Here is a 26,004-nt window from a genome sequence, read left to right on the forward strand (position 1 = left end):
TTTTTTTTTTTAATCTGTGGTGCTTAAATGAGCAGTTATTTCTTTATATCTCTGAGAAGTAGGTTCTATCGATATAGCATTATTTATTTATGTATTCATCTCTTTATGGATATTTTAACTGTTTCCAGTTTGGTGGGCTGTAAGTAAAACTGCTGCAAAAGGCGCACCTGGGTTGTCCCTTGCGTTAAGCATTTGAAATCTTGATTTTAGCTCATGTCATGATCTCAGGGTTGTGAGATCAAACCCAGTGAGCCCAGCATTGGACTCTGCCCTGGGTGTGGAGACTGCTTAAGATTCCCTCTCTCGCTCTGCCCCAGCCTCTCTCCGTCCACCACTGCCTCCCATGCACTGTGGTGCTTTCTGGATAGATAGGTAAGTAAATAAATAAAAATTTTAGATATGACAAAATGTCGTTAATGCTCCATTTTCTCAATGTGACTCAAAAGTGTTGTTTCTTCAGCCATATGTATTACAATTAGGATCCAGAATGTATCCTGATGCCCTACAGTAGTTGTCTCAAATGTCTGTTAACCCACAGGTCCTATTTGCCTTGTTATTATTTGTTGACATTGCTGAGGCCTTTGCTCTTTAGATTGCCACATCCTGGGTTCTACGTATTGAGTTTCTGATACTGTCCAACTGATAAACCTCGTCCATAATCCTGCACACTAGCTAGTGAGGAGATGGGTGATGAGGTTTGTCCCTGGTGAGGACTGTTGGGGATGTAAAACAGAATCTTCCTCCACCCACAGCTCCTCTCCACACTCCATTATTTGATACGTATGTTCACAAACACCACCATGCAGTTAATTTTGCCTCTATCCACCTGGAGATAGCATCATAGCACACAGGTTAAGGGCTCAGTCCCACAGGATGACTGTCCCCTTTAGATGCCAGTCACAGATCCAGGTGGTCACCTGTGCTTCAGACTGACTGGCTGTAAATCAGAGGTTCTCCCGACCCCTCCTCTCACTCGATTATCTTGCTGGGGTGGCTCACAGAACCCTGGGAAGTATGTTTACAGGCAGATGAAGTACATGGGGTGAGGTGCAGAAGGGTCTCCAGTGCAGGGGCTTTTGTCCTCATGGAACTTCAGTGTGCCACCCCCAGGCATGTTTACAGATCTGGAGGCTCCTCAACTGTTCTTGTTTAGGAGTTTTTATAGAGCTTCAATCTCTAGCTCCACCCCTGGAGGTCAGTGGTGGGGCTGCAAGTTCCAAGCCTCTAACCCCAGTGTTTTTGATGACCACTCCCCATCCTGATTATATTTAGGTCCCCCACCCTAACACACCTCTTTAGCATAAATTCAGGTGTGCTCAAAAGGGGGCTCCTTATGAATGACACAAGATACTCCTATCACTCAGGAGATAACAGGGGTTGTAGGTGCTCTGTGCCAGAACAGGGCACAGGGGACCAAGATCAGATATTTCTTCTTATACCACATTACTGAGTAAGTATTAAGCCAGACTGTGATGTGTATCAGAAGTCAGCTAAAAAATTACAAAGACTTGCAGGAAAAAAATCTCACCCTATTATACAGAAAGCAGATAGAACCCATTAAATACATATTTAGAAGATAAATAGAACCTGTTCTCTAGTAAGGTCACCTGAAAGCATCATTTGTCACACAGAGTTTATCCTAACTTTATGTTTGTAATTGGGGTGACTATGTGTGTTAGTTTATTGACTTTATCCAGAGGAAAGAGAAACTTACTTGCATTACAGTACTTTTTGGAATTAAACAATATAGGTCATGAATGCAGGAGTAAGGGAGCCCTAGTGGCCAAAGGCCTATGTAGTCTTCAAAGGGATTAGGAGGTGCTTATAGATTCTCTATAGTAAATGTTGTGACAAAAGGGAAGGGAAGAGTCTCTCCCCTTTATCAACAGGGGGAATTAAGCCTCTTATTTTTTAAATGTTTTATTTGTCCATGAGAGTCAGAGAGAGAGAGAGAGAGGCAGATGCAGAGGGAGAAGCAGGCTCCCCGCCTAGCAGGGAGCCCGATGCGGGACTTGATCTCAGGACCCTGGGATCATGACCTGAGCCGAAGGCAGACGCTTAACCATCTTAGCTACCCAGGCGCCCTAAGCCTCTTATTTTTTTTTTTTTAAAGATTTTATTTATTTATTTGAGAGAGAGAATGAGATAGAGAGAGAGCACGAGAGGGAAGGGGGTCAGAGGGAGAAGCAGACTCCCTGCTGAGCAGGGAGCCCGATGCGGGACTCGATCCCGGGACTCCAGGATCATGACCCGAGCCGAAGGCAGTCGCTTAACCAACTGAGCCACCCAGGCACCCCGCCTCTTATTTCTAACCTTTATTTCACATAACTGAAAACACAGAGTATAGCTGACTGATGGATCTACCTAAGAAAATACCCTACCTAAATAATCTTTCAGGTAGGCAACTTAAGAGTCTAATTTGCATTAGGAAGCCTGTTTGTAACAAGTATGGAAAGAGGGCCACCGGTTAACCAGAATTTTTTGTCCTTTGTATAAACAGTATTTGCAGGGTCCACGTAGGAACTCTGGCATTAGGTACTTTATAAGCTTAAAACTTCCTCCCCAGTACTTCCTTTTCAACTCTGTCTCTCTTTATCATTTGTAGATGTCCTTTCCTTAGCTTTCCTTCCATCTGCAGAATTCTGAGCTGGCTACAATTCTCAAGTGTCACTTGAGTACATACCTTTGTGCAGGAGATACATATCTGGAAAATGGACACTCAACTTGGTTTTGTTAAAATCTGTGGAACTTCCAAAAGACTTGTCAAATCCCACATTGGAAAAGAAAAATTTGGGGCGCCTCGGTGGTTCAGTTGGTTAAGCATCTGCCTTTGGCTCAGGTCATGATCTCGGGGTCCTGGGATCGAGCCCTGCACTGGGCTCCCTGCTTAGCAGAGAGCCTGCTTCTCCCTCTCTCTCTGCCTGCTGCTCCCCCTGCTTGTGCTCACTCTCTCTCTCTCACTCTCTCTCAAATAAATAAAGACAAAAAAGAAAAAGAAAAATTTGTTAAATCATTCATTCTCCTCTGCACACAAAAAGAGGAATCAATCTCTCCATCTTTGACTGAACCAAGAGATGCAAAAACATTATTGGAATAAGTCTAAAGGCCTAATCTGAAAAGGATTTGAAAGTTAATGAAAATTTAAGGCTTAAGATGAAATGAAAAATAAAACTTACTACAAGTCTGCTTATTGATAGTATAACATAAAAAAGGAGTGCCTTAACATAGCAGAAAAGAAAGCTAACTACTAATTTTCTAATGCTTTACAAGGGATGAACTCTTTATACTGCCAAAGAGAATCAGGCTCATAGTTGTTTTACAAGAAAAAATTGGTAAGCTGTGATTCTGAATCATCACCTTACTTCTAGATCATTAAATAAGCACCACCCTTCACAGGAACTTTCTCTTTGTAATACTCTTCCCAGTACTACACTTAGTAAACTACTGCACAATATTCATTCCAGACATAAAAAAATATATTCCAAGGAATGTTTTCTTCACCCTCAGACTAGTTCTTCTTATACTTGATCATATTCACCTAGTTGCCCTTCCGGCATTTATAGTAATTTAAATTTTGTAATAATTTGTATTGATGTAGGCTTACAAACTGTGTATACCCAATAGTACACAGATTTAGCTTTTTAAAAAAATTTTGTGCCAAAGCTATGAGGCATGCAGGAAAGATTTTTAAAAGGTGAACATATTGGGTGCCTGGGTGGCTCATTTGGTTAAGCAACTGCCTTCAGCTCCGGTCATGATCCTGGAGTTCCAGGATCAAGTCCCGCATTGGGCTCCCTGCTCAGTGGGAAGCCTGCTTCTCCCTCTGACCCTACCCCCTCTTGTGTACTCTCTCTCTCAAATAAATAAAATCTTTTTTAAAAAAAGTGAACATATTAAACAGAATCAAGAGATTCAATCAGCCAAATAGAGGATATGGAGAATACTAATGGACAAAATGTTTATAAACTTTATCCAGTAAATAAGAGTAAGTGGCTTCCTTATTGCCCATAGTAACCATGAGTTTATTGCAGTGGGCTTCAGGTGTTCTTCACCTGTGGCTTTGTCAAGACTGTAGCTCCTGTGTGACACAGTGGAGACCATGGGAAAAGGCTATTTATCATCACACCTTCTGGATTCTAGGATACTTGTTTTTTGAATGTAATGAAATTCTACATTTCTTTTTAAGATTTATTTATTTGACAGAGAGAGATATAGTGAGAGAGGGAACACAAGCAGGGGGAGTGGGAGAGGGAGAAGCAGGCTTCCCCCCGAGCAGGGAGCCCAATGCGGGGCTCGACCCCAGGACCCTGGGATCATGACCCGAGCCGAAGGCAGACGCTTAATGACTGAGCCACCCAGGCGCCCCTGAAATTCTACCTTTTTGTGAGTGGGATTTCAGTAGCAACCAGTATAACTTTAGTAAATATATTGACTGGTGAAGCTGAGTTAGCAGGAAATCCAGAAGGCTAATGTATTAGAACACTGGAAATATTTCAATCCATCAAGATAGACTGCCCACTTTCTCTGATAGTCCTGAAAATAACTATGAAAAAACAGTGGCTATCCTGCAAATTAAAGCCAAAAGGGCTGGATTATAGTTAAAAGAACTGGTAAGGGGCGCCTGGGTGGCTCAGTCGTTAAGTGTCTGCCTTCGGCTCAGGTCATGATTCCAGGGTCCTGGGATCGAGTCCCACATCGGGCTCTCTGCTCAGTGGGAGGCCTGCTTCTCCCTCTCCCACTCCTGCTGCTTGTGTTCCTGCTCTCGATATCTCTATGTCTGTCAAATAAATAAAATCTTAAAAAAAAAAAAAACTGGTAAGATTAATGTGTGCCAGATGGTCCCTGGTAGCAATATCTGACCCTTGATAAGGTACTTATTGATCATCTTCCAAAGCAACTCATTACAAGTAATCTTTTGTTTCTCCAAAGTGTATTGTCTTCAGAGGAAAATAAATTAATAAACATATTCTGTATTTTTGCTGTGTATGATGAATGAAAAGCTCCTCTTCCATTGCTGTTTCTCAGTGTTAGTTCAGATTAAAGTTTCTGCATTATTTCAATCGTTTATTTTTCCTTTACCTGTATTAAAGTATAATTGGCAAATGAAACTGTAATATAAAGTAATGATTTCATATATGTATACACTGATCAGGGAAGACTTTTGATTTGGGGATTTCAGCTTCGTATTGAGTTTAAAAATTTTGAGGGCGCCTGGGTGGCTCAGTCATTAAGTGTCTGCCTTTGGCTCAGGTCATGATCCCAGGGTCCTGGGATCAAGCCCCGCATCAGGCTCCTTGCTCAGCGGGAAGCCTGCTTCTCCCTCTCCCACTCTCCCTGCTGTGTTCCCTCTCTCTGTCAAGTGAATAAATAAAATCTTAAAAAAAAAAAGTTAAAAAATTTTTAAAATGCAGAGAAATTGGGATTTGTAAACTTCTGAAGAAGTAACTTTGAAACATTGTTTCATTTGACAAATGGAAGGTAGAGAAGCCTAATTCTGTTAAGTATCAGGAGCTATAGTTGATACATATGTTAGTACTGTAAATAGACATCTGCATTATTCAAGGGCAACTCAGGATTTCAAATTACAGAAGAAACATTAAACTATATAAAAATATTAACACCTTAACTAATTCTTCAGTGAACAAAAGAGGTAAGGTGAATACTCAAAAGACACATGTAATAAAAGCCATACAATTGGTATCATGATTGCATTCCATCGGCCTTCAGCAGCTAATTCCATCAATAAAATTTAGCACTAACATTTATATTTAAAAATATTTTTTGTGCATTCAAGTTATCAGAGTTATTAGAGTGCTGACATTTTGGAAATTCTTAAGAGGTTATGCATTGACACCCAGTAGTACGCATGGGGATTGAAGAACAACCATGAAAATGATAATGATGGAAGATTGTGATAGGGTTAATGGGACTTCTTAACAGTCTTATTCACAGATATGTATGTAAATAGCCATTACAAAAGCTAGAATATCTCATATAATTTTATATATTGAAAAAGATGAAAGGGCAGGAGGAACTTAGCTTCTGGGATGCAAGCATGTATGAAAACATCAAAATATGTATTTAAAGTATGTGTAGTTTAAGTCAAGTATCTTTATTTATTATTTACTTATTTGACAGAGAGAGACACAGCGAAGAGAGGGAACACAAGCAGGGGGAGTGGGAGAGGGAGAAGCAGGCTTCCTGCTGAGCACGGAGCCCGATGTGGGGCTCCATCCCAGGACCCTGGGATCATGACCTGAGCCAAAGGCAGACGCTTAATGACTGAGCCACCCAGGCGCCCCTAAGTCAAGCATATTTAAGTCAAACTCTTTTTACAAAACAAATATTTAGGGGCACCTGAATGGCTCAGTCAGTTAAGCATGGTTTCCTGGTTCCGTTTCCATGGAAACCTGGTTTCCGTTCAGGTCGTGATCTCAGGATCGTGGGATCGAGCCCGTTGGGTTCTGTACTTAGCAGGGAGTCTGCTTCCCCCCTCACTTTCCCTCCTGCCCTTCCTCCATGACCCCCCCGGCTTGTGCACATTCTCTCTCAAATAAATCTTTAAAAAACAAAATAAGAACAAGAACAAAAACAAAACAAAAACACCCACAAATACTTAAAACTTGCCACTTGCTGGTCATTTTATGGTTTTATTACTTTTGTTCTTAAAGTTATCTGTGGCTACTGTATCAGTACTTTGGGAATAGAATTTAATGAGGTGCTACTGGAATATCTCACTACCTCCATGTTCAGTGACATCACCTTAGCAATTTGACATTTACCATGAGATCAACAGGGATTGCCAAAAACTAAAACCTAGGCTTGATTTAATGTGTTATTGAGTTAAGACAGCAAAGAAAATGTTAATGCAGATTAAATGCGTAAGTCTGGTGCATGTGGGCTTTCAATTGTGAGGACAAAAATTTGAGGGAGAAAAATCTTCTAGTACTCAATTTTTCCATATAATACTTAAGTACATAAAAAGAAAATAGGCAAAGATTATGAGCATACATTTTATCAAAGAAGATAAACACAGCAAATAAATGACAAATGCTCAACATTATGAACACTTAGGGAAATGGAATTAAAACCACAGTTTATTACCACTACACTTATTTCAAGGATGTCACGGAACTTGACTTTTCATGTGCTGATGGTGGGAAGCCAAGAGAGAATAACCATTATAGATCACAGTTTCCCATTTCTTTTTTTTTTTCAATAAATAATCTTTTTTTAATTGTTATGTTAATCACCATATATTACATCATTAGTTTTAGTTTCCCATTTCTTAAAATGTGAAAGATTCACTTCCACTCTAACAGTTTCGGTTATTACAACAAGAGAAATAAAACATATATCCACATAAAGAAGTGAATGTAAATATTCATAGCAGCTTTATTTGTAAATACCCCAAACCTGGAAATAATCTGTGGGTCCAGAACAGATGCACGGATAAAGTCATTATCGACAGAATAGAAAGCTACTCATCAATAATACACAGAATTTTAACATTCCTCACATTTAAGGGTTTTCTCCAGTGTGTACTCTCCTGTGTCTAAGGAGGTTAGATTTGCGGCTAAAAGATTTCCCACATTCGCTGCATTCATAAGGTCTTTCCCCAGTGTGAACTCTCTGGTGTTGAATGAGGTCAGATTTGTGGGTAAAGGGCTTCCCACATTCATTGCACTCATAAGGCCTTTCACCAGTGTGACCTCTCTGGTGTTGAATGAGGCTAGAACTTTGGCTAAAGGTTTTCCCACATTCACTGCATTCATAAGGCCTTTCTCCAGTGTGAACTCTCTGGTGTTGAATAAGGCTAGCACTTTGGCTAAAGGATTTCCCACACTCCCCACACTCATACGGCTTTTCTCCAGAATGAACTCTCCGGTGTTGAATAAGACCAGAGCGTTGCCTAAAAGATTTCTCACATTCGCTGCACTCATAAGGTCTTGTGCCAGTATGAATCCTCTGGTGTTGAATGAGGTCAGATTTTCGGGTAAAGGATTTTCCACATTCACTGCATTCATAAGGTCTTTCTCCAGTGTGAACTCTCTCATGTTGAATAAGGATAAATTTACGGCTAAAGGACTTCCCACAAACACTGCACTCATAAGGCCTTTCTCCAGTATGAACACTCCGGTGTCGAATGAGGTTAGAGAACTGTCTAAAGAACTTCCCACATTCACTGCACTCATAAGGCCTTTCTCCACTGTGAATTCTCTGGTGTTGAATGAGTTCAGATTTGCAGCTAAAAGATTTCCCACATTCACTACACTTGTAAGGCACTTCTCCAGTGTGAATTCTCCCATGACGAATGAGGTTAAAAATTTGTCTAAAGGATTTCCCACATTCGCTGCAATTATATGGCCTTTCTCCAGTGTGAACTCTCTGGTGTCGGAAAAGGCTAGAGCTTTGTCTAAAGAATTTCCCACATTCATTACACTCATAAGGCTTTTCTCTAGTGTGAACTCTACGGTGTTCGATGAGGTTGGATTTGTAGCTGAACGATTTCCCACATTCACCACACCCATAATGCATTCCTCTAGTGTGTAGTCTCTGATGGTGAATGAGTTTAGATCTGTGGATAAAGACTTTTCCACATTCACTGCATTCGTAAGTTCTTTCTCTAGTGTGAATTCTCCAGTGTTCTATGAAACTGAAGTTATGGGTAAGAAACTGTCCACAATTTCTGCATCTATAAGGCTCTTTATCACTGTGAATTCTCCAGTCTTTAATAAGGCCAGAGATTTGGCTCAAGAATTTCCCACATTCACCACACTCATATGGCCTTTGTCCACTGTGAATCTGTTGGTGCTGCACAAGGCTGTAGTTTGAGCTGAAGGCTTTCCCACATTTGCTACACTCATAAAGCCCTTCTCCAGAGCAAACATTCTGATGTTGATCAAGTGCATGGTTGTGGCTGGCAACTTTTTCACATTCACCCCCGTTGTACTGACTTTTTCCGCTGTGAAGGGCCTCTCCACTCTGGTTGCCACGGTGTGGCTCCTCACTGTTGGGACTGGTCTGGAGTTGAAGATGTCCCGAGGTCGCTGGGAAGTCCTCTCCAACCTTCCTACATGTGAAAGGCTGCCCTGACACACAGAAGTTGCAGCTTGTCACACACGAGGCCCTGTCCACATCTCTTTTCCAGGGCTTCTCCCGATTGCCATGCCTCTGTTGCTGGTGAAGGTCTGCATGGAAAGAGAAGCATCTCACACATGTGGCACCCAAGTATGGTTTCTGCCAAGGGTATATTGTTTGGTGCTCAGCATGGTGCAAAATATCTTTCAAGGCTGGGATACATCTCACAGGGGTGGATCTTCTGTGTGGAGAGACCTGCCTGAAAAGCCCTGAGCTGGGACTCTCCTACAGACATAGTCTGCTCAGAAGGGGCCTCCTCATCTTCCATCCCATGCCTAAAGCCTGAAAGCAGAAATGCTGAAGAAATGCATATTGACTTCGGTGGGAGGGGGAAGCCCCATTTCAAATGTGTCTGACACAACAAGTTGCATCCATGATTGTTCTGAGAACACAGCAGGTAGGGGCAGGTTGAGGTAGGGGCTGCTTGGTGGTATTGGGCCTCCGAAGAGACCAGAATAGGAGAGACCTCAATAGACAATACACAAGCATAGGGTGCACCACATGGAGGCGAGGTCCCTGCCTCCTCACTCCTCCTTCAGTAGGACCTCATCTGCTGGCAACACAGGCATGCTGTGCGGGAGGCTGGTCGTGGCCTGTCCCAGTAAAATTCAACTGGACCTGAGTAGCTGGTTCAAGGACTGTGTAAGGATATGTGCACACCTCATGACACCATTTGCAGGTCAATGTTGGAGGATATTGTGAAGGGAGCAGTGCAGAGGAACTGGTGGCCCGGGAAGGCCACCAAAGTGGAAGGAGCCAGAAGTCTCAGACGAAATGAAAATTAGCAAACTGTTAAGTATGCAAAAGAAAAGGTAGAAACAATACATGGCTGGTGGTACCTGCACCAAAACACTACCGAACCCATGGCAAGTTCCTGGTATGATCTGAACAAGGCCCTGATGCCATGCCCTCCCCCAGTTGCCGCTCACAAGGGCCAGACCTCCTCTGAGACCATCTTGCCATTTCCACCCTGTAAAACCAGTGTTTTCCCTGCACTCTCCACTGTGTGACCCCTCAGAACTTGAATGACGCAAGTCTTAATGAAAGACGCAGTGAGTGGCCACCGCTGGCCCCATGCAACTTGTCATGCAGTAGTATTCAGGAAAGAAAATGTAAAATACAATCAAAGGAGGGTCTTACAAGAACAGCCCACTGTCCATGTGAATAATGACCATGACCTGGCACAGGCAGTCACAAAGAACTGTCAGCTAGAGGAAGGGGGCAAAACTAGAAGCCAGGGATCTGGACACAGTCACCCTGCCAGGGAGAAGGCAAGGTGGGATCCATTAAGTTAACTTCAAGACTCCTCACTCCCAGACCCTCCCGTGTACTTTTTGAGCTAACAGGTGTCAGGGATGCTTGGGCAGTCCACTGCTCGGGGCACTATACACAGCTCAGCACTGGCACCCACAGCACACATAACAAGAAAGTGGTGGAAATTAGGAGAGCCTGTGGTCCAGTTGTGGGAAAGAAAGAGTGAACTCTGGGGAAAAAAGGAAAGGCAGGACGTCACCTCAGGACACAAGGAGCAATGTGACAATCTTACCCAGCGATGCTACAAGTGCAAAGTTCTCCAGCATCACATCGCAGTACAGGAGTCTCTGAGTTTCATCAAGGAGCCCCCATTCCTCCTGGGAGAAGTCAATGGCCACGTCCTCAAAATTCATACCCTGTCATAATGTGGACAGTTCATTCTATGATCAACATCTCTCCTAGGAGTCCAAGTTCATTATAACCCCCACCCTCCACATCCATCCTCAGCTCAGTCTACTCCACAACTCAGAGGAGATACCAGGCCTGGGTGTCCTTGGAGCCACTCTCTCCTCATATTCCTACTGATACTGTGTCTTCCCACAACAACAACAAGCAGATGGGCAGATAGAGGATATCTGAATGATGGACCTGGCATGGTAGTCACGATGCCTCTTATCAGTGTAGTCAGTGTCACACACACAGGTTAGAGAGAGAAGCTAGCTATAGGGAGGGTGTGCATGAACTGACTCTGGTCTTATCAGGCAATACCACCAAAGTCCCCAGATCATCCCTCCAAGATGCAAAAAAATGTGGCATTATCCTTCATCCTTATGACCCCAATTTTAGTGTCCTGTGGTCACGCTTTCACACTCACTCTTTCTGCCACACCTCTCACAACTGCACTCCCACAGCTACAGCCCCCTCCTACCCTACACCACAGTCATCTCCTTGGCCTTTCTACATGTTACTCGGCATATGTGGCCCAGAAAACGCCTGGCAGTTTCAAACAGGATCAAATACTACTCCAGACTGATGGTTTCCACTAAAAGAGGCAGCCTTTGGTGCTACTATGAAGACCTCCCTCCCTGTTCCTTGCTTCAACCTCACTACCAAGAATATTTATATTCTGAAATACCAGATTTCAGATACACATGGCTCTCCTCCACCTGTGTGCCACATGCATTTGACGTCCCCTCTCCAGTCACAGCTGTCCTCTCTCCATCTAACCCGCATTCAAAACTCAGCTCCAGTGGCCCTGTATGGCCTTATACCCTACCCCCAATTAGTCTCATAAATGACCACTTGTGCCCCGAAGCTAATCCACCAGCCTAACCTGAACACTTAGGCCCCACCATGGAATACAATGAAATCCTGGTGAGTCTGTAGAACAGAGAATAAGCACCAGCCCCCACCTCAGCGTCATCTTGTTTGAAGTACTCCTGTGCCCCCACATCCATCTCATGTCCACATGTCCCCTGGAGCCCCTGGCCACATACCAAACCATACATTCTCCCCTACCTTCTCTATGATCACTTCTCTCCCTGATCTGTGTTGGGACAGCCACAACCCACAACCAGGGAGCCAAGCAGGAAACCTAGTCCTCAGACCCACCCTCTTCTTCCTGGCCAGGATTCCCCATATTAAGTGATCCATAGCTCCGCCCTGGTCCAAACACTCTCCACTACCTTTTGGAGAAGTCTACATCCTGAACTCCTCAGAGTTCCAGAGGCCCACAAACTGTTCTCTGAAACATCTCCTACCCTTAATGGGCCAAAAAGAAATCTTCCGATATCTCCAATGAAAATTACTCTTACTATGAACTTCCCCATCTCAACTGATGGAGCTTCCATCCTCCCAATTGCTAAAGCCAAACCTTCAAGTCATCCCTGACGCCCACCTCTCTCTACCTCAAAATGAGAAAACCCTGGAAGCCACACCTAAAACACTAGTGCAGAATCCAGCCACTTCTCCATGGCCACCACCCTGCTCCGGCTACCATCACACTCACCCAGACTATTGCAGTAGCCTCCTCTCTTCTCTTCCTACCAACTTCACACTTGTACTCTTCTCCATGCTGCAGCCCCAGAGAGCCCGGTAAGAGCTCGGTCAGACCAACTGCCTTTACTCCTCCAAACCTCCCATAACAGCCATCACCAGGGTGTCCGGACCTGACTCCTGCCCCATTCCTCCCAGTTCCCACGAGAAAGAAAGGACACCTGCAGGCCCCTGAGCCCTCAAGCCTTGGCATGTTCTGTTACCGACGCCTGGGACCGCTTCCACATCTCAGGGGCTAAGCGCCCAGCCCAGCCCAGGATCCGGTGGCCGACAGCGGGCTGCGTTACTTCTGGGCTTCCGTCCTCTCGCTAGTTAGGTGATCTTTACAGAACTCAACTTCCCTGTGCCTATTATCACCCCTCTTCCCGTCCGTTCATCCTGCGAGCAGCTCCAGGAAACGTGTGAGAACCCGATTTCAGACACTGCCCCTCTTTCGCTCCCAAGTCTCCCTGGCTCCCACCGTTCTGAGAATGGAGGCAAAACTCCCGAGGCACAACTTCGCCTCACACTCCGTTGCCCGTAGACACAAGACCCTGGGCTTCCCCAGCGCTCCCGGCTCAGTCGCGCCTCTAAGTCTTTGCACGAGCTTGTCCCAACCCGGAGCCCGCTCCTCACGCCGGCACGCCGGCGCTCGCCCACGGGGCCCCCGCCCACCGCCCCGTCCGACGCCGGGGCCTGGGCCGCAGGGCCGCGAGCAGCTCGGGCCTCCGGGGTCTGGGTGGGGGGACGGCGGGGAGGGCCCGGGGGACGAGCGCTTACCTGCGGCGGCTCCCTGGGCGCGGCCGCCGCCATCGGACTCTGGGGGCGGAGCAGGGCTGTGGGGCAGGGAGGTCTTGATCCCAGCCTGCTGCGGGTCACCCCGGGCTGCGCCGCCTCCAAGCCTTAGAGCCGTCTCTTTGTAGGGGGGAGAACGCTTCTGCCGGCAACCGGGGGCTCCGAAACCTCAGCGTGAACAGGCTCCAGAAAAGCCAAAATGACCGCCACGAGGAGGACGCCGGAAGTCCCGCCCCGACCTGGTGCGTCCGCATGGAAATGCTCCTGTCCTGGGCTTTCATTGGGTCAACGCCGCCACCGTTAGGCACATTGCCATCTGGGTAATGTAGTTTCCTCAGCCGCACGGACGGTTAGAGTCCGAGTCCTTGACCTCCGTGAGTCAAGGTTTCGTGGAGCCACGAGTGTCTGAGAAATAAGAGTAATCTAGCCTCAGGGAAAGGAAGCTGTTTACCCCTTCTGCAGACTGTTGTCTGCAGCTGATCCTTGTTAGAGACATTTCAGATGCCATGAAGCTCAAAATTGTCCCTTAAGCCAAAAATACTTATTTCAATTGTTCTCAAATGCTACAAATTTAAATGGACACAGTCTCCTTAATTTTTTTTTTAGGATTTTATTTATTTATTCGACAGAGAGGGACACAGCGAGAGAGGGAACACAAGCAGGGGGAGTGGGAGAGGGAGAAGCAGGCTTCCCGCGGAGCAGGGAGCCCGATGTGGGGCTTGATCCCAGGACCCTGGGATCATGACCTGAGCCGAAGGCAGACGCCTAACGACTGAGCCACCTAGGCGCCCCAGACACAGTCTCTTTCAGACTCAAAATGCATCCACTCTTAACTAGAATGTAATAAACACGTTCTCGCTCTTCAAATGCAAGTAGTCAGAAGCTAGTCGATTTTGTAACTCTGTCTCTCAGGGCCATGACTTGGAAGAAACAGTGATGTTCAGGCCGCCCTGAAGTAAGAGGACAAGCAGTTATCTCTGCATCTGGTTCCCAAAGAGACCTCTTTCCTGCCTGTATATTCAGTGATCATGTCCAAATCACAAAGCAACACTATTTATTCATTTAATATTTCTTCATATTTTAAGATTATTCAAATCCTTTAGAAATCTGACATCTATGTCAAATGGAGAACAACTTATTACATTGTTTTGTTTTGTGATAGTGGCTACAGCATTCTGAGGCAGAGTGCATGTACAAAAGAGTCATCTAAACACCATTGTCTCATCTCCTTGCTGAGGAGGGATTACTGTTTCTTCAAGTGATTGCTGGGACTGTTGTGCATGAGGAATTGATGATATATCTGAAAAAAAATTGTGAAATGCAAAATTCAGAGAGCTATTAATAATGATTATGTAATTATTCAAAGATAGTGGTAGAAATAGCTCTGGAGAAATATCAGTGGAGGGTGAAAAAGGTAAGACATCAGATAATTTTTAACAGGACACACTTAAGTCTGAGAAGAAACAAGAGTTAAGCTGGAGCTCCTGGATGACTCAGTAAAGCATGTGGCTCTTGATTTTGGTTTGTGAGTTTGAGCCCCATGTTGGACCTAGAGTTTACTAAAAAAAAGAGAGAGAGAGAGAGTTAGGCTGAGTCCAATCTTTTTTTTTTTTTACATTTTAAGTATCTTTTAATTTTATATGTCAATTGTATTTCAATAAAGCCATAAAAATATTTGAGGGAACACAAATATTCATTCCATAACACCAATGTTTCTTTCTTTTTCAAAAATAGGGAAAGCTTCACGAATTTGCGTGCCATCCTTGCGCAGGGACCATGCTAATCTTCTCTGTATCGTTCCAATTTTAGTATATGTGCTGCCAAAGTGAGCACGAGTCCAATCTTTTTTTTAAAGATTTATTTATTTATTTATTTGTCAGAGAGAGAGAGAGCAGGGGGAGAAGCAGGCAGAGGGAGAAGAAGGCTCCCCACTGAGCAGAGAGCCCCATGTGGGACTCAATCCCAAGACCCTGAGATCATGATCTGAGCCCAAGGCAGCTGCTTAACTGACTGAGCCACCCAGGCGTCCCCAAGCTGAGTCTAATCTTGGCATTGTGATTCTTTTTAATCAATTTCATCCTAGTGGATTTGTAGACTTTCTCATTGTAGTTTTAACTTATAATTTCATAATGACTAGTGTTCTATAACTTTTCTAGGCCTAATGACCATTAAAAATGTTCTTTAATGTAGGTTTTGCTCAAATATGTTGTCTGTATTATTTTTTGTATTTTTCTCATTGATTTCTATGATTTTTTAAAAAGATTTTGTATTTATTCATTTGAGAGACAGCACAAGCAGGGGGAGAGGCAGACAGAGAGGGAGAAGCAGACTTCCCACTGAGCTGGGAGTCCAACGTGGGGCTCAATCCCAGGACCTGAGATCATGACCTGAGCCAAAGGCAGATGCTTAACCATCTGAGCCAGGCAGATGCCCTATGATTTCTTTTATATATAGTCCTTCAGTTAGATGTTCACAAATTTGTTTCTACCATTCTGTGTTACATTTTTTTTTAAAGATTTTATTTATTTATTTGACAGAGAGAGACACAGCGAGAGAGGGAACACAAGCAGGGGGAGTGGGAGAGGGAGAAGCAGGCTTCCCACGGATCATGACCTGAGCCGAAGGCAGACGCTTAACGACTGAGCCGCCCAAGCGCCCCTGTGTTACAATTTTTATTTTTTATTTATTTTTATTATTTATTTATTTATTTATTTATTTTTATTTTTTAAAGATTTTCTTTATTTGACAGAGAGGGACACAGTGAGAGAGGGAACACAAGCAAGGGGAGTGGGAGAGGGAGAAGCAGGCTTCCCGCAGATCATGACCTGAGCCGAAGGCAGACGCTTAACGACTGAGCCACCCAGGTGCCCCCCCATGTTACAATTTTTAATAAGCATCTTTTGAGTTATTCCAATGTTTTTAGGGTCATCTTTACTTTTTTTTTAAAGATTTTATTTATTTATTTGAGAGAGAGAGAGAATGAGAGATAGAAAGCATGAGAGGGAAGAGGGTCAGAGGGAGAAGCAGACTCCCTGCTGAGCAGGGAGCCCGATGGGGGACTCGATCCCGGGACTCCAGGATCATGACCTGAGCCGAAGGCAATGCTTAACCAACTGAGCCACCCAGGCGCCCGTAGGGTCATCTTTACTTTTACTAGCAATTCTTCAATACTCCAATGTCTTAGTTAAGACATCCTTTTATTAAATTTTCCCAATTCAATTTAATGTGGAGGTTCTTTCTCCTGATTGATTCCTAACTAATAATGGATTAGTTCTGGCAGTAGCCCTAGTAGATAAACCCCTATGGATGGGATTTGGGAATTGATTTGACCAAGCCCTTGGGCTTGAACGAAGTGCTGAACACCTAGCCAAGAGGAAATGGGATGCTTATGACCCATGGTATGCATAGACATCATAATGAATCCATTACCTAGGGTCGATTATGATGAAGTGGCAACTGCAGTACATGCCTGGGACCAAGTGGGTGCTGCAATGAGTATTAAGGCAGTGATGGTGACTACAAGGAGTTTGGTCTGGGAAGGATTCGAATTTACATTATTGCTTACAAAGTGAAAATGGTAAGCTCAAAAACATTATCTCTCAGCTGAAGTCTCCATATGAGAAAGAGATTCTATGATAGCCCTAAAAGAAACTCTGTAGCTGCAGGATTCCTATTGCTGAAAATCAAAGCATTAAATCTATAACTTGCTGAGTTACAATGACTGTTGAATACACAATCTCACAATGTTTCTCATGTGAAAGGGTGTTGGTTCATAAAGGGGGATTCTGAATGCTGGAGTGGGGTCATCTCGTTGGATACAAAGAAACTGACAATCTGGATTCTAAGTTAACCTGAGTCTCTCTTACCAGGTGTCTGAAGAGACTAGCCTTCTGCTAATACCCCCTGGGGCAGATGGTCTATAAAGGAATGCTAATTTTCTACAAGACTCATCACAACAACCTAAAACTAGTATCAACTCAGCATGATTCAAGGAAATAAGAGGAAATAATGGCTGGATAAAAAAGAGACCCCTCACAGACCCCAAACCTGCAACCCTCCCGACCTGGCTGCCCATTGCTTTGGGTCATGAAAACAGCGCCTCCACAAGCTCAGCACAGCTACCAAGTTCTCCTTAAGATAGGAGGAAGCTAAACCTGAGTTCTCTGAGCTCTCTGGTGTCCACCTGCCCCGGGGGGAGGGAGGTGTTCTCTGTCCTCAGTCCCTTGCCAGATGCCACGGTGTTGGAGAAGGTCACCTCTCTCCCAGACACCTTGGCTATCCAGGGAGCACCTTTGGATTAACTGAGCAAAAAGTAATGGGAGTTTGTAGATGTATGAAAGGCACTGCCAGCCATCATATATGGTGGGGCTCAGTGAAATGTTGCTGCTTTCTACCCCTAAGCTAGGATGTTCCTGAGTAAGAATAGGACTGGGGAAAAACAAAACAAAACCAAACCTTGGCCAAATATCAGGTAGTCGTCTTAGGACTGGATACTCTGGTCAACAAATGATGCTAACTTACATATATTGTAAACTATTGGGCCATTACCTAAAAATTGTCCATTCAGGGTAAAGAACTTTGGGACCATCTTACTTCACAGACACCCAAAATATAAATAAAAATCACCACATTACAAGACCTTCCAAGGACACTCCTTATTCCCTTGGGAGTTACAGACATGACTGATAGTAACTAATGCCACAGATTTTAACACAATCGGTTGAATGCCCATTTTCTAGGAATATGTCTCCTCCACAAAAAGTTACAAACTCAAGGGACACTGAGGAATTTCAGCTAACTCAGAATACCACGAAGGTAAGGAAAAGAAAGGAAAGCAGGGCTACAAATAGGATAATGAGGGACAGGATTTAGCAGGATTCATTGAGGAAACGTTAGGCTTATCATAAATTACCTAATGCCAGAGTTCCTAAGTGGACCCTGCAATACTGTTTATACAGAGGGCAAAAAAGAAAGAAAATTCTGGTTCACTAATGGCTTTCTTTCCATACTTGTTACGAACAGGCTTCCTAATTCAATTTAGACTCCAAGTTGACTACCTGAAAGATTATTCAGGTAGGGTATCTTAGGTAGATCCATCAGTTGCTAGAATGTCAGCGATACTCTGTGTCTTCAAGTATGTGAAATACAAATTAAAAATAAGAGGCTTAATTCTCCCTGTTGAAAATGGGGAGAGACACTCCCCCTCCATTTTGTCATAGCATTTAGCTTAGAGGACTTGCAAACTCTTCCTTATCTCTTTAAAGCATCTCTTTAAAGACTATACAGGCCTTTTGCCAGTTGGGCTTCTTTTTCCCCCAGATTCAGGACCCAGGATTGTCTTTCATCAGCAAATGGGAGCCGACTTCTTTAAGATGAAAGATCTTGGGTGCCTAGCTGGCTCAGTGGGTAGAGTGTGCGACTCTTGATCTTGAGGTCATGAGTTTTTGCCCGATGCTGGGTGTGGAGCCTACTTTTAAAAAAATGGAAAGATCTTGAGGGCCATCATTTTGAAATGCAGACATCAAGGGAGATAGCAGGTTTATCTTTCGGCTCCTATGGGAGGATAGGAACCTAACTTTGGTGAGTGCCTTGTTTTCAAAAATACTACTTCCTGTCATACAGATAAAAGAAGTTTATTTTACCTCTGGATAAGCTCAATAAACTAACATACATGATTGCTCCAAACAAGGTAAAGTTAGGATAAACTATGTGTGACAAATGATGCTGTCAAGTGACTTTACTTGAGGACTAGTTCTGTTTATCTGAAAACGTGTATGTAATGGGTTCTGTCCGCCTGTCTGTGTAACAGTGATTTTTTCCCCCATGTCTTTGCAATTTCTTAGCTGATTCTTTTTAAGGAAAGAGTTTATTTATTTATTTATTTATTTATTTATTTATTTATTTGAGAGAGAGAAAGAGAGAGCTCCAGCTGGGGGAGGGGCAAGGTAGAGAATCTCAAGCAGACTCCATGCTGACTGCTGAGTCCAACACAGGATCAATCTCAAATCCTAAGATAATTACCTGAGCTGAAATCAAGAGTTGAATGCTTAACCGACTGAGTCACCCAGGCGCCCCTCTTAGTTGATTTCTTGTGGTGCACATTACAGTCTGGCCTTTTTTTTTTTTTAAGATTTTATTTATTTATTTGACAGAGAGACACAGCGAGAGAGGGAACACAAGCAGGGGGAGTGGGAGAGGGAGAAGCAGGCTTCCCGTGGAGCAGGGAGCCCGATGCGGGGCTCGATCCCAGGACCCTGGGATCATGACCTGAGCCGAAGGCAGACACTTAACGACTGAGCCACCCAGGCGCCCCTTAGTCTGGCTTAATACTTATTCAATAATGTGGTATAAGAAGAAATATATTTGGTCTTGGTCCCCTGTGCCCTGTTCTGGCACAAAGCGCCTACAACCCCTGTCATCTCCTGAGTGATAGGAGTATCTTGTGTCATTCATAAGGAGCCCCCTTTTGAGCATACCTGAATTTATGATAAAGAAGTGTGTTAGGGTGAGGGCCCTAAATAGAATCAGGATGGGGAGTGGTCATCAGAAACACTGGGGTTAGAGGGGCGCCTGGGTGGCTTAGTCGTTAAGTGTCTGCCTTCAGCTCAGGTCATGATCCCAGGGTCCTGGGATCGAGCCCCACATCAGGCTCCCTGCTCGGTGGGAAGCCTGCTTCTCCTTTTCCCACTCCCCCTGCTTATGTTCCTGCTCTCACTATCTCTCTCTGTCAAATAAATAAATAAAATATTTAAAAAATTAAAAAAAAAAAGAAACACTGGGGTTAGAGGCTTGGAACTTGCAGCCCCATCCACTACCTTCCAGGAAGGGGCTGGAGCTGGAGATTAAAGCTCTATAAAAACTCCTGAACAAGGACAACTGAGGAGCCTCCAGATCTGTAAACATGCCTGGGGGTGGTACACCAAAGTTCCATGAGGACAGAGGCCCCTGCACTGGAGACCCTTCTGCACCTCACCCCATGTACTTCTTCATCTGCCTGTAAACATACTCCCCAGGGTTCTGTGAGCCACCCCTGCAAGATAATCAAATGAGAGGAGGGGTCGGGAGAACCTCTGATTTACAGCCAGTCAGTCTGAAGCACAGGTGACCACCTGGATCTGTGACTGGCATCTGAAGGGGACAGTCATCCTATGGGACTGAGCCCTTAACCTGTGCGATATGATGCTATCTCCAGGTGGACAGAGGCAGATGGAGTGTGGAGAGGATGATTGTTTTACGTCCCCAACAGTCCCCACCACACACGCCTGCAGGCACAAACCTCATCACCCATCTCCTCACTAGCTAGTGTGCAGGATTATGGGTGAGGGTGATCAGTTGGACAGTGTCAGAGACTCAATAAGCAGCACCCAGGACATAGCAATCTCTAATGAACAAAGGCCTCAGCAACGTCAACAAATAATCACAAGGCAAGTGAGACCTGTGGGTTAACAGGCATTTGAGACAGCTACTGTAGGGTGTCAGGATACATTCTGGATCCTAATTGTAATACATATGGCTTAAGAAACATTTTTTTAAAAAGATTTTATTTATTTATTTGACAGAGAGAGACACAGCGAGAGAGGGAACACACACAGGGGGAGTGGGAGAGGGAGAAGCAGGCTTCCCGCTGAGCAGGGAGCCCGACGCTGGGCTCAATCCCAGGACCCTGGGACCATGACCTGAGCCGAAGGCAGACGCTTAACGACTGAGCCACCCAGGCACCCCAAGAAACAACATTTTTGAGTTAAATTGATAAAATGGAGCATAATGACATTTTGTCATATTTAAAAATATGTTGGTTGATGGCTATTGGGGTTATGAAGTAGCCCTTACATTTCAAAAATTTATCTTCAGTAAATTCTTATGCATTAAGTATAATGTCTGACTAAATAACCTACTAGTATATGTGAGGACAGATCAAACAAGAATGGCTATGAAAAATAATAGTGGAAGACTGGAGGAGTCTTGACCTTGCTTCATTAACACAGTGTTTTCCTTTCTTGTATATGTTTGCAAATAGCTAGGAGAAGTGATAGAATGTGCCTTGGGTTTCTTCAGGCAGCTATACCAAAGTACCACAGACTGGGTAGGTTATACACAACAAAAATGTGCTTCTCACATTCCTGGAGAATGCATGCTGGAGATCAGGGGACCAGTGTGCTCAGGTGAGGGCCATGTTTGGGGTGCTGATCTGTTGCATCCTCAACATGGTGGAAGGGGTTGTGATCTCTCTGCAACCTCTTTTATGATGAGGACATTAATCCCATTCATGAGCGCTCCACCTTATAACTTAAGCACCTCCCAAGGGCCCCACCTCTTAATACCATCACCTTTGTGGGTTAGGATTTCAACATACGAATTTTGGGTGAACTCAAAGATTCAGACCCATAGCAGTGTCATTATGTCAGTAATTTTATTTAATCTTTAATCTCTACACCCAATATGGGGCTCAAACTCATGACCCCAAGATGAAGAGTCACACACTCCACTGACTGAGCCAGCCAGGCACCCCAGTAATTTTATTTTTTGAGAAGGCTGAAATAAAAAGGAGAAGAAGGTACTTCTGGTGTCAGTTCAACATGTAAGAAACTGGAAGTCGCCACTCCATTCTAACAACAAGGAAAAAACTGAACAAGCTGAAAAAAGAATTCTTAGATTCCAAAAAGAAGTGTGGTCACAGGGAAAACCACTGTCCCCTAATTGACACCAGCAAATACAGAGAATCACAACGTACTGAAGCAGAAACACACATGTGGAAACCAGTGGGAGCCAGTGCCGGAGTACGGAAACTGAAGTGTATGTCACAAATTGCTGAAGTCTCAGTGGGGACAAATTTGAGAGATAAAAACTCCAGGGGAACCCAGTCCTATGGAGAGCTCCCACACATTTGTGGAGTTTTATCTCCTAGAGGTCTACCTGGTTCTCACAGTGAATATCCCGTGATATTCTGTGACATCCTGTGACAGGAGAAAAATCTGTTATGCTTCCAGAGGGGAAAAGAAACCTTCTTCTTCTTTTTTAAATGTTATCTGTTTTTTATTTTATTTTATTTTAAGTAAGGTCTCTGTCCCACATGGGGCTTGAACTCACAACCCTGAGATTAAGAGCCTCATGCTCTACTGACTGAGCCAGCCAGACTCTCCAAAAGAAACCATTTTCAAATACCCCAAAGCACTGTTCTCTAGAAAGTCTCCCTGCAGCAAACATTATTTGTTTTGATTTTGGGCAAATTAATGCTCAGAAACTGAGTTTCTCTTTGCCAGCAATTTATTTCACATAAGTTCATAGTGGGAATTTCACAAGCTAATAGCATACAAGATAATTTCTTAATAAGCCAATAAAGAAAATAACATCCAAATCAATGATAGATTAATCATACTATTGTAGCAGGCATAAGAAGATGAAACGAATGAAGTCTAAATTTAGTTAAGGCAAAACTTTTTTTGAGTTGGTACTCTGCAGAGACCGTTTAGCCAACCCATAGCTGATGTCCAACTGCCAGCCCAAAAGAAAAAGTCTCCTGTTGCCAGAACAAGTTCCTAGGGTATGATGATGCCAGTCTCAATGTGCAAGAGGATCTCCTTCTGGGCCAGTGCAGGATTCCCCACTGCTGGTAGAAGAGTTGCCTTTACAACGGCAGGAGTTAATGCCCTAAGGTGTTTGGAGAGCTATTTAGATAAGCAAAGGGTTGCTTGCCCAGACCCAACACTCTTGGATTGGATGGTCCTCACCAGCTCTCAGTAGCTTTGGTCTAAATGCCCCTTTACCATACTTGCTTCTTCATATGTTTTTGCTGATAAGTTCCAGCAGCACCTCTCAGCAGCTGAGCTACAGAGTTCTTATTGATGAAAACAGATGAGATGATGTCAAAACACTTCTAAAAACAGATTCATCTTTGTCATCAACAAATGGATCTAAATCATATCAAACCAATATGCACGCTATTGAAGCAGAGCCTAACTTGCTCAGTTACAGGTGAACAGAAGGAAGGGGAACAGCCAGCTCTGAGCCACTCTTATCTATCTCAACCAAGGTGCAGGGGACACTGACAAGGCTTGTGTGAAGTTCACAGTCCAGAAGCACAAACTCACTGAAAGACTTGAGACCTATATGTCAATACATTTTTTTTTTTGATTAAAGAAAATAAAACTTTGGGGTGCCTGGGTGGCTCAGTTGGTTGAGCGTCTGCCTTCGGCTTGGGTCATGATCCCAGGGTCCTGGGATCGAGCCCCACATCGGGGTCCCTGCTCAGCAGAGAGCCTGCTTCTCCCTCTCCCTCTGCCTGCCTCTCTGCCTACTTGTACTCTCTATCTCTCTGTCAAATAAATAAATAAAATCTTTAAAAAAAAATAAAACTTTAAACTACAAGCAAAACTTCTTAAGCTTACAAACTTTAAAAATTCACCCCTAAAGAACTCAAAGGTTGGGTGCCTGGGTGGTTCAGTTGGTTAAGCGACTGCCTTCGGCTCAGGTCATGATCCTGGAGTCCCGGGATCGAGTCCCACATCGGGCTCCGTGCTCAGCAGGGAGTCTGCTTCTCCCTCTGACCCTCCCCCCTGTCATGTACTCTCTCTCTCTCTCATTCTCACTCTCTCAAAATAAATAAATAAATCTTAAAAAAAAAAAGAACTCAAAGGTTAAAGAGGAAATTACAATGCAAAAGAAATCATAGTACTGTTCCAGTCATAAAACCAAACAACACAGATACCTAGTCATGGATATATAACAGTCCCCTTCTCCCCACACTTAACACCACGCAAATCTATACCAGTTCCAGTCACTAAGTACCCAAAGACCTTAAGACAAAATCACAAGGCATAATAAATGTAAAAGGTTTGCAGAGACCGAGCAAGTCTTCAAACCAGACTCAGACAATGCAGGGAGGTGGAATTATGAGACTAGGAATTTAAAAGAAATGTGATTAAGATGCTAAGGGCTGTACTGGATAAAGTAGACAGCATGCAAGAATAGGCATTGTAGGGCACCTGGGTGGCTCAGTTGGTTCGGCGGCTGCCTTCGGCTCAGGTCATGATCCTGGAGTCCTGGGATCGAGTCCTGCATTGGGCTCCCTGCTCAGCGGGGAGTCTGCTTCTCCCTCTGACCCTCCCCCTCTCATGTGCTTTCTCTCTCTCTCTCTCTCTTTCTCGCTTTCTCAAATAAATAAATAAATAAAATCTTAAAAAAAAAAGAATAGGCATTGTACACTGAGAAGGAAATTCTAAAACAAACAAATGTTGGAGATCAAAAACTGTAACAGAAATGAAGAATGCTTTGGTGGGCTTATCAGCAGACTGCACATAGCTAAGAAAAGAATCTGACTTGAAGTTCTCTCAGAAAAATCTGGGCAGGGCGCCTGGGTAGCTCAGTTGCTTAAGTGTCTGCCTTCGGCTCAGGTCATGATCCCAGGGTTGTGGGATCAGGTCCCTCGTCAGGCTCCCTGCTCAGCAGGGGGCCTGCTTCTTCCTCGGGCCCCCCCCCCCATGAAGAAATAAATAAAATCTTTAAAGGAAAAAGAAAAACCTGGGAAACTAGGAAAAAATAAATGGAAAGGCCTGAAAAAAGCAGACTCCACAACTATGGAACAACCACAAAAGCTGTCAATTACAAATTATAGGAATAATAGAAGAAAGCAAGCAACAAAAGAAATTGAATAAATAATAACCCTCCAAAACAGAACGTAGCACCCTCAGGTGGATTCAGAGGGTAGAGGCAGAGCATAAGCCCCAACTCCTAAGAACCTAGCACTACCCTAACACCCAAACCAAACAAAGCAATGACAAGTAAAGAAAACTTTAGACCCTATCTCTCATGAACATAGATGTGAAAATCCTCACCGAGATGCCACCATCCACCTATTAGAATGGCCAAACTCGAACACTGAAAACAGCACAGGCTGGTGAGGATGTGGGGACAACACCAACTTTCATTCCTTTCTGGTGAGAACAGTACAGCCACTTTGGAAGACACTTTGGCAGTTTCTTACAGAACTAAACCTACTCTTACCCTACCTGGCAATTGTGTTCCTTCGTATTTACCAAAAAAGTTGAAAACTTGGGGCCATGCAAAAATCTACACGCAATTGTTTCTAGCAGCTTTATTCATAATTGCCAAAACTTGAAAGCAACCAAGATGTCTCCTTAGTGGGTGAATGGATAAACAGTGATACATGCAGACAATGGAATATTGTTCAGTTCTAAAAAGAAATGATCAAGCCATGAAAGAATCTTAAGTGCATATTACTCAGTGAAAATAGCCAATCTAAAGAGGCGTCATACTGTATGATTCCAGAAAAAGCAAAGATATGGAGAGAGTAAAAGGATCAGTGGCTCCCCAGTAATGAGTGATGATGGAATGGAATCAGAGGACTTTTAGGGCAGTGAAACAGTATCTATGTGATACTGTGATTATATTATTATGAATTTGCTCAGACTCAGAATGTGTACACCTAATATGTACAATGTACTCTGGGTGATAATGATTTTCAGTTATAACAAAGGTACCATTCTGGTGGGGGATGTTGATAATGGAGGAGGCGCTGCATTTGTGCAGTCAGGGGATATATGGGAGATAGCTACCATCCTCTTCATTTTCTTATTAACCTAAAACTGCCCTAAAAGAAAACAAAGGCCTTAAATCATATATATATATATATTTATATATATGTAATTGGACCACATTGGCAGTGCCTTAGTAAACCTGGGTTTTACTTCCAATCCTGCCACTAACTAGCCCTGCAAGCAACTTCCCTACCTGGGCCCTAATTTAATTTTCAGCAAAGGGAGG

The 26,004-nt window shown here is 43.9% G+C and overlaps 1 protein-coding gene and 1 non-coding gene across 3 annotated transcripts in view; both read right to left on the reverse strand.

Annotated features, from left to right (window-relative positions):
• Nucleotides 1–7,371: 7,371 nt before the first annotated feature.
• Nucleotides 7,372–26,004, reverse strand: part of LOC112806887 (uncharacterized) — a 28,445-nt gene continuing 9,812 nt past the window's right edge. Inside the window, exons 1-4 of one of the 2 annotated variants that reach the window (XM_073890479.1) lie at nucleotides 13,210–13,441; nucleotides 12,404–12,469; nucleotides 10,688–10,811; nucleotides 7,372–9,191 (exon numbers count right to left, since the gene is read on the reverse strand). In XM_073890479.1, coding sequence (XP_073746580.1) covers nucleotides 7,522–9,191; nucleotides 10,688–10,811; nucleotides 12,404–12,469; nucleotides 13,210–13,242 — 1,893 coding nt within the window. In that variant the 5' untranslated portion in view covers nucleotides 13,243–13,441 and the 3' untranslated portion in view covers nucleotides 7,372–7,521. Of the gene's footprint in view, nucleotides 9,192–10,687; nucleotides 10,812–12,403; nucleotides 12,470–13,209; nucleotides 13,442–26,004 lie in introns of those variants that run through there. The other variant, XM_073890481.1, reaches the window with a different exon arrangement.
• Nucleotides 14,951–15,057, reverse strand: LOC112806649 (U6 spliceosomal RNA). Its single transcript, XR_003203914.1, has one exon. It is a non-coding gene; the product is annotated as a U6 spliceosomal RNA (small nuclear RNA).

The sequence above is a fragment of the Callorhinus ursinus genome, unplaced genomic scaffold (assembly GCF_003265705.2).
Source record: "Callorhinus ursinus isolate GAN/ISIS: 27379988/994484 unplaced genomic scaffold, GSC_fseal_2.0 scaffold335, whole genome shotgun sequence".
NCBI classification, from domain to species: domain Eukaryota; kingdom Metazoa; phylum Chordata; class Mammalia; order Carnivora; family Otariidae; genus Callorhinus; species Callorhinus ursinus.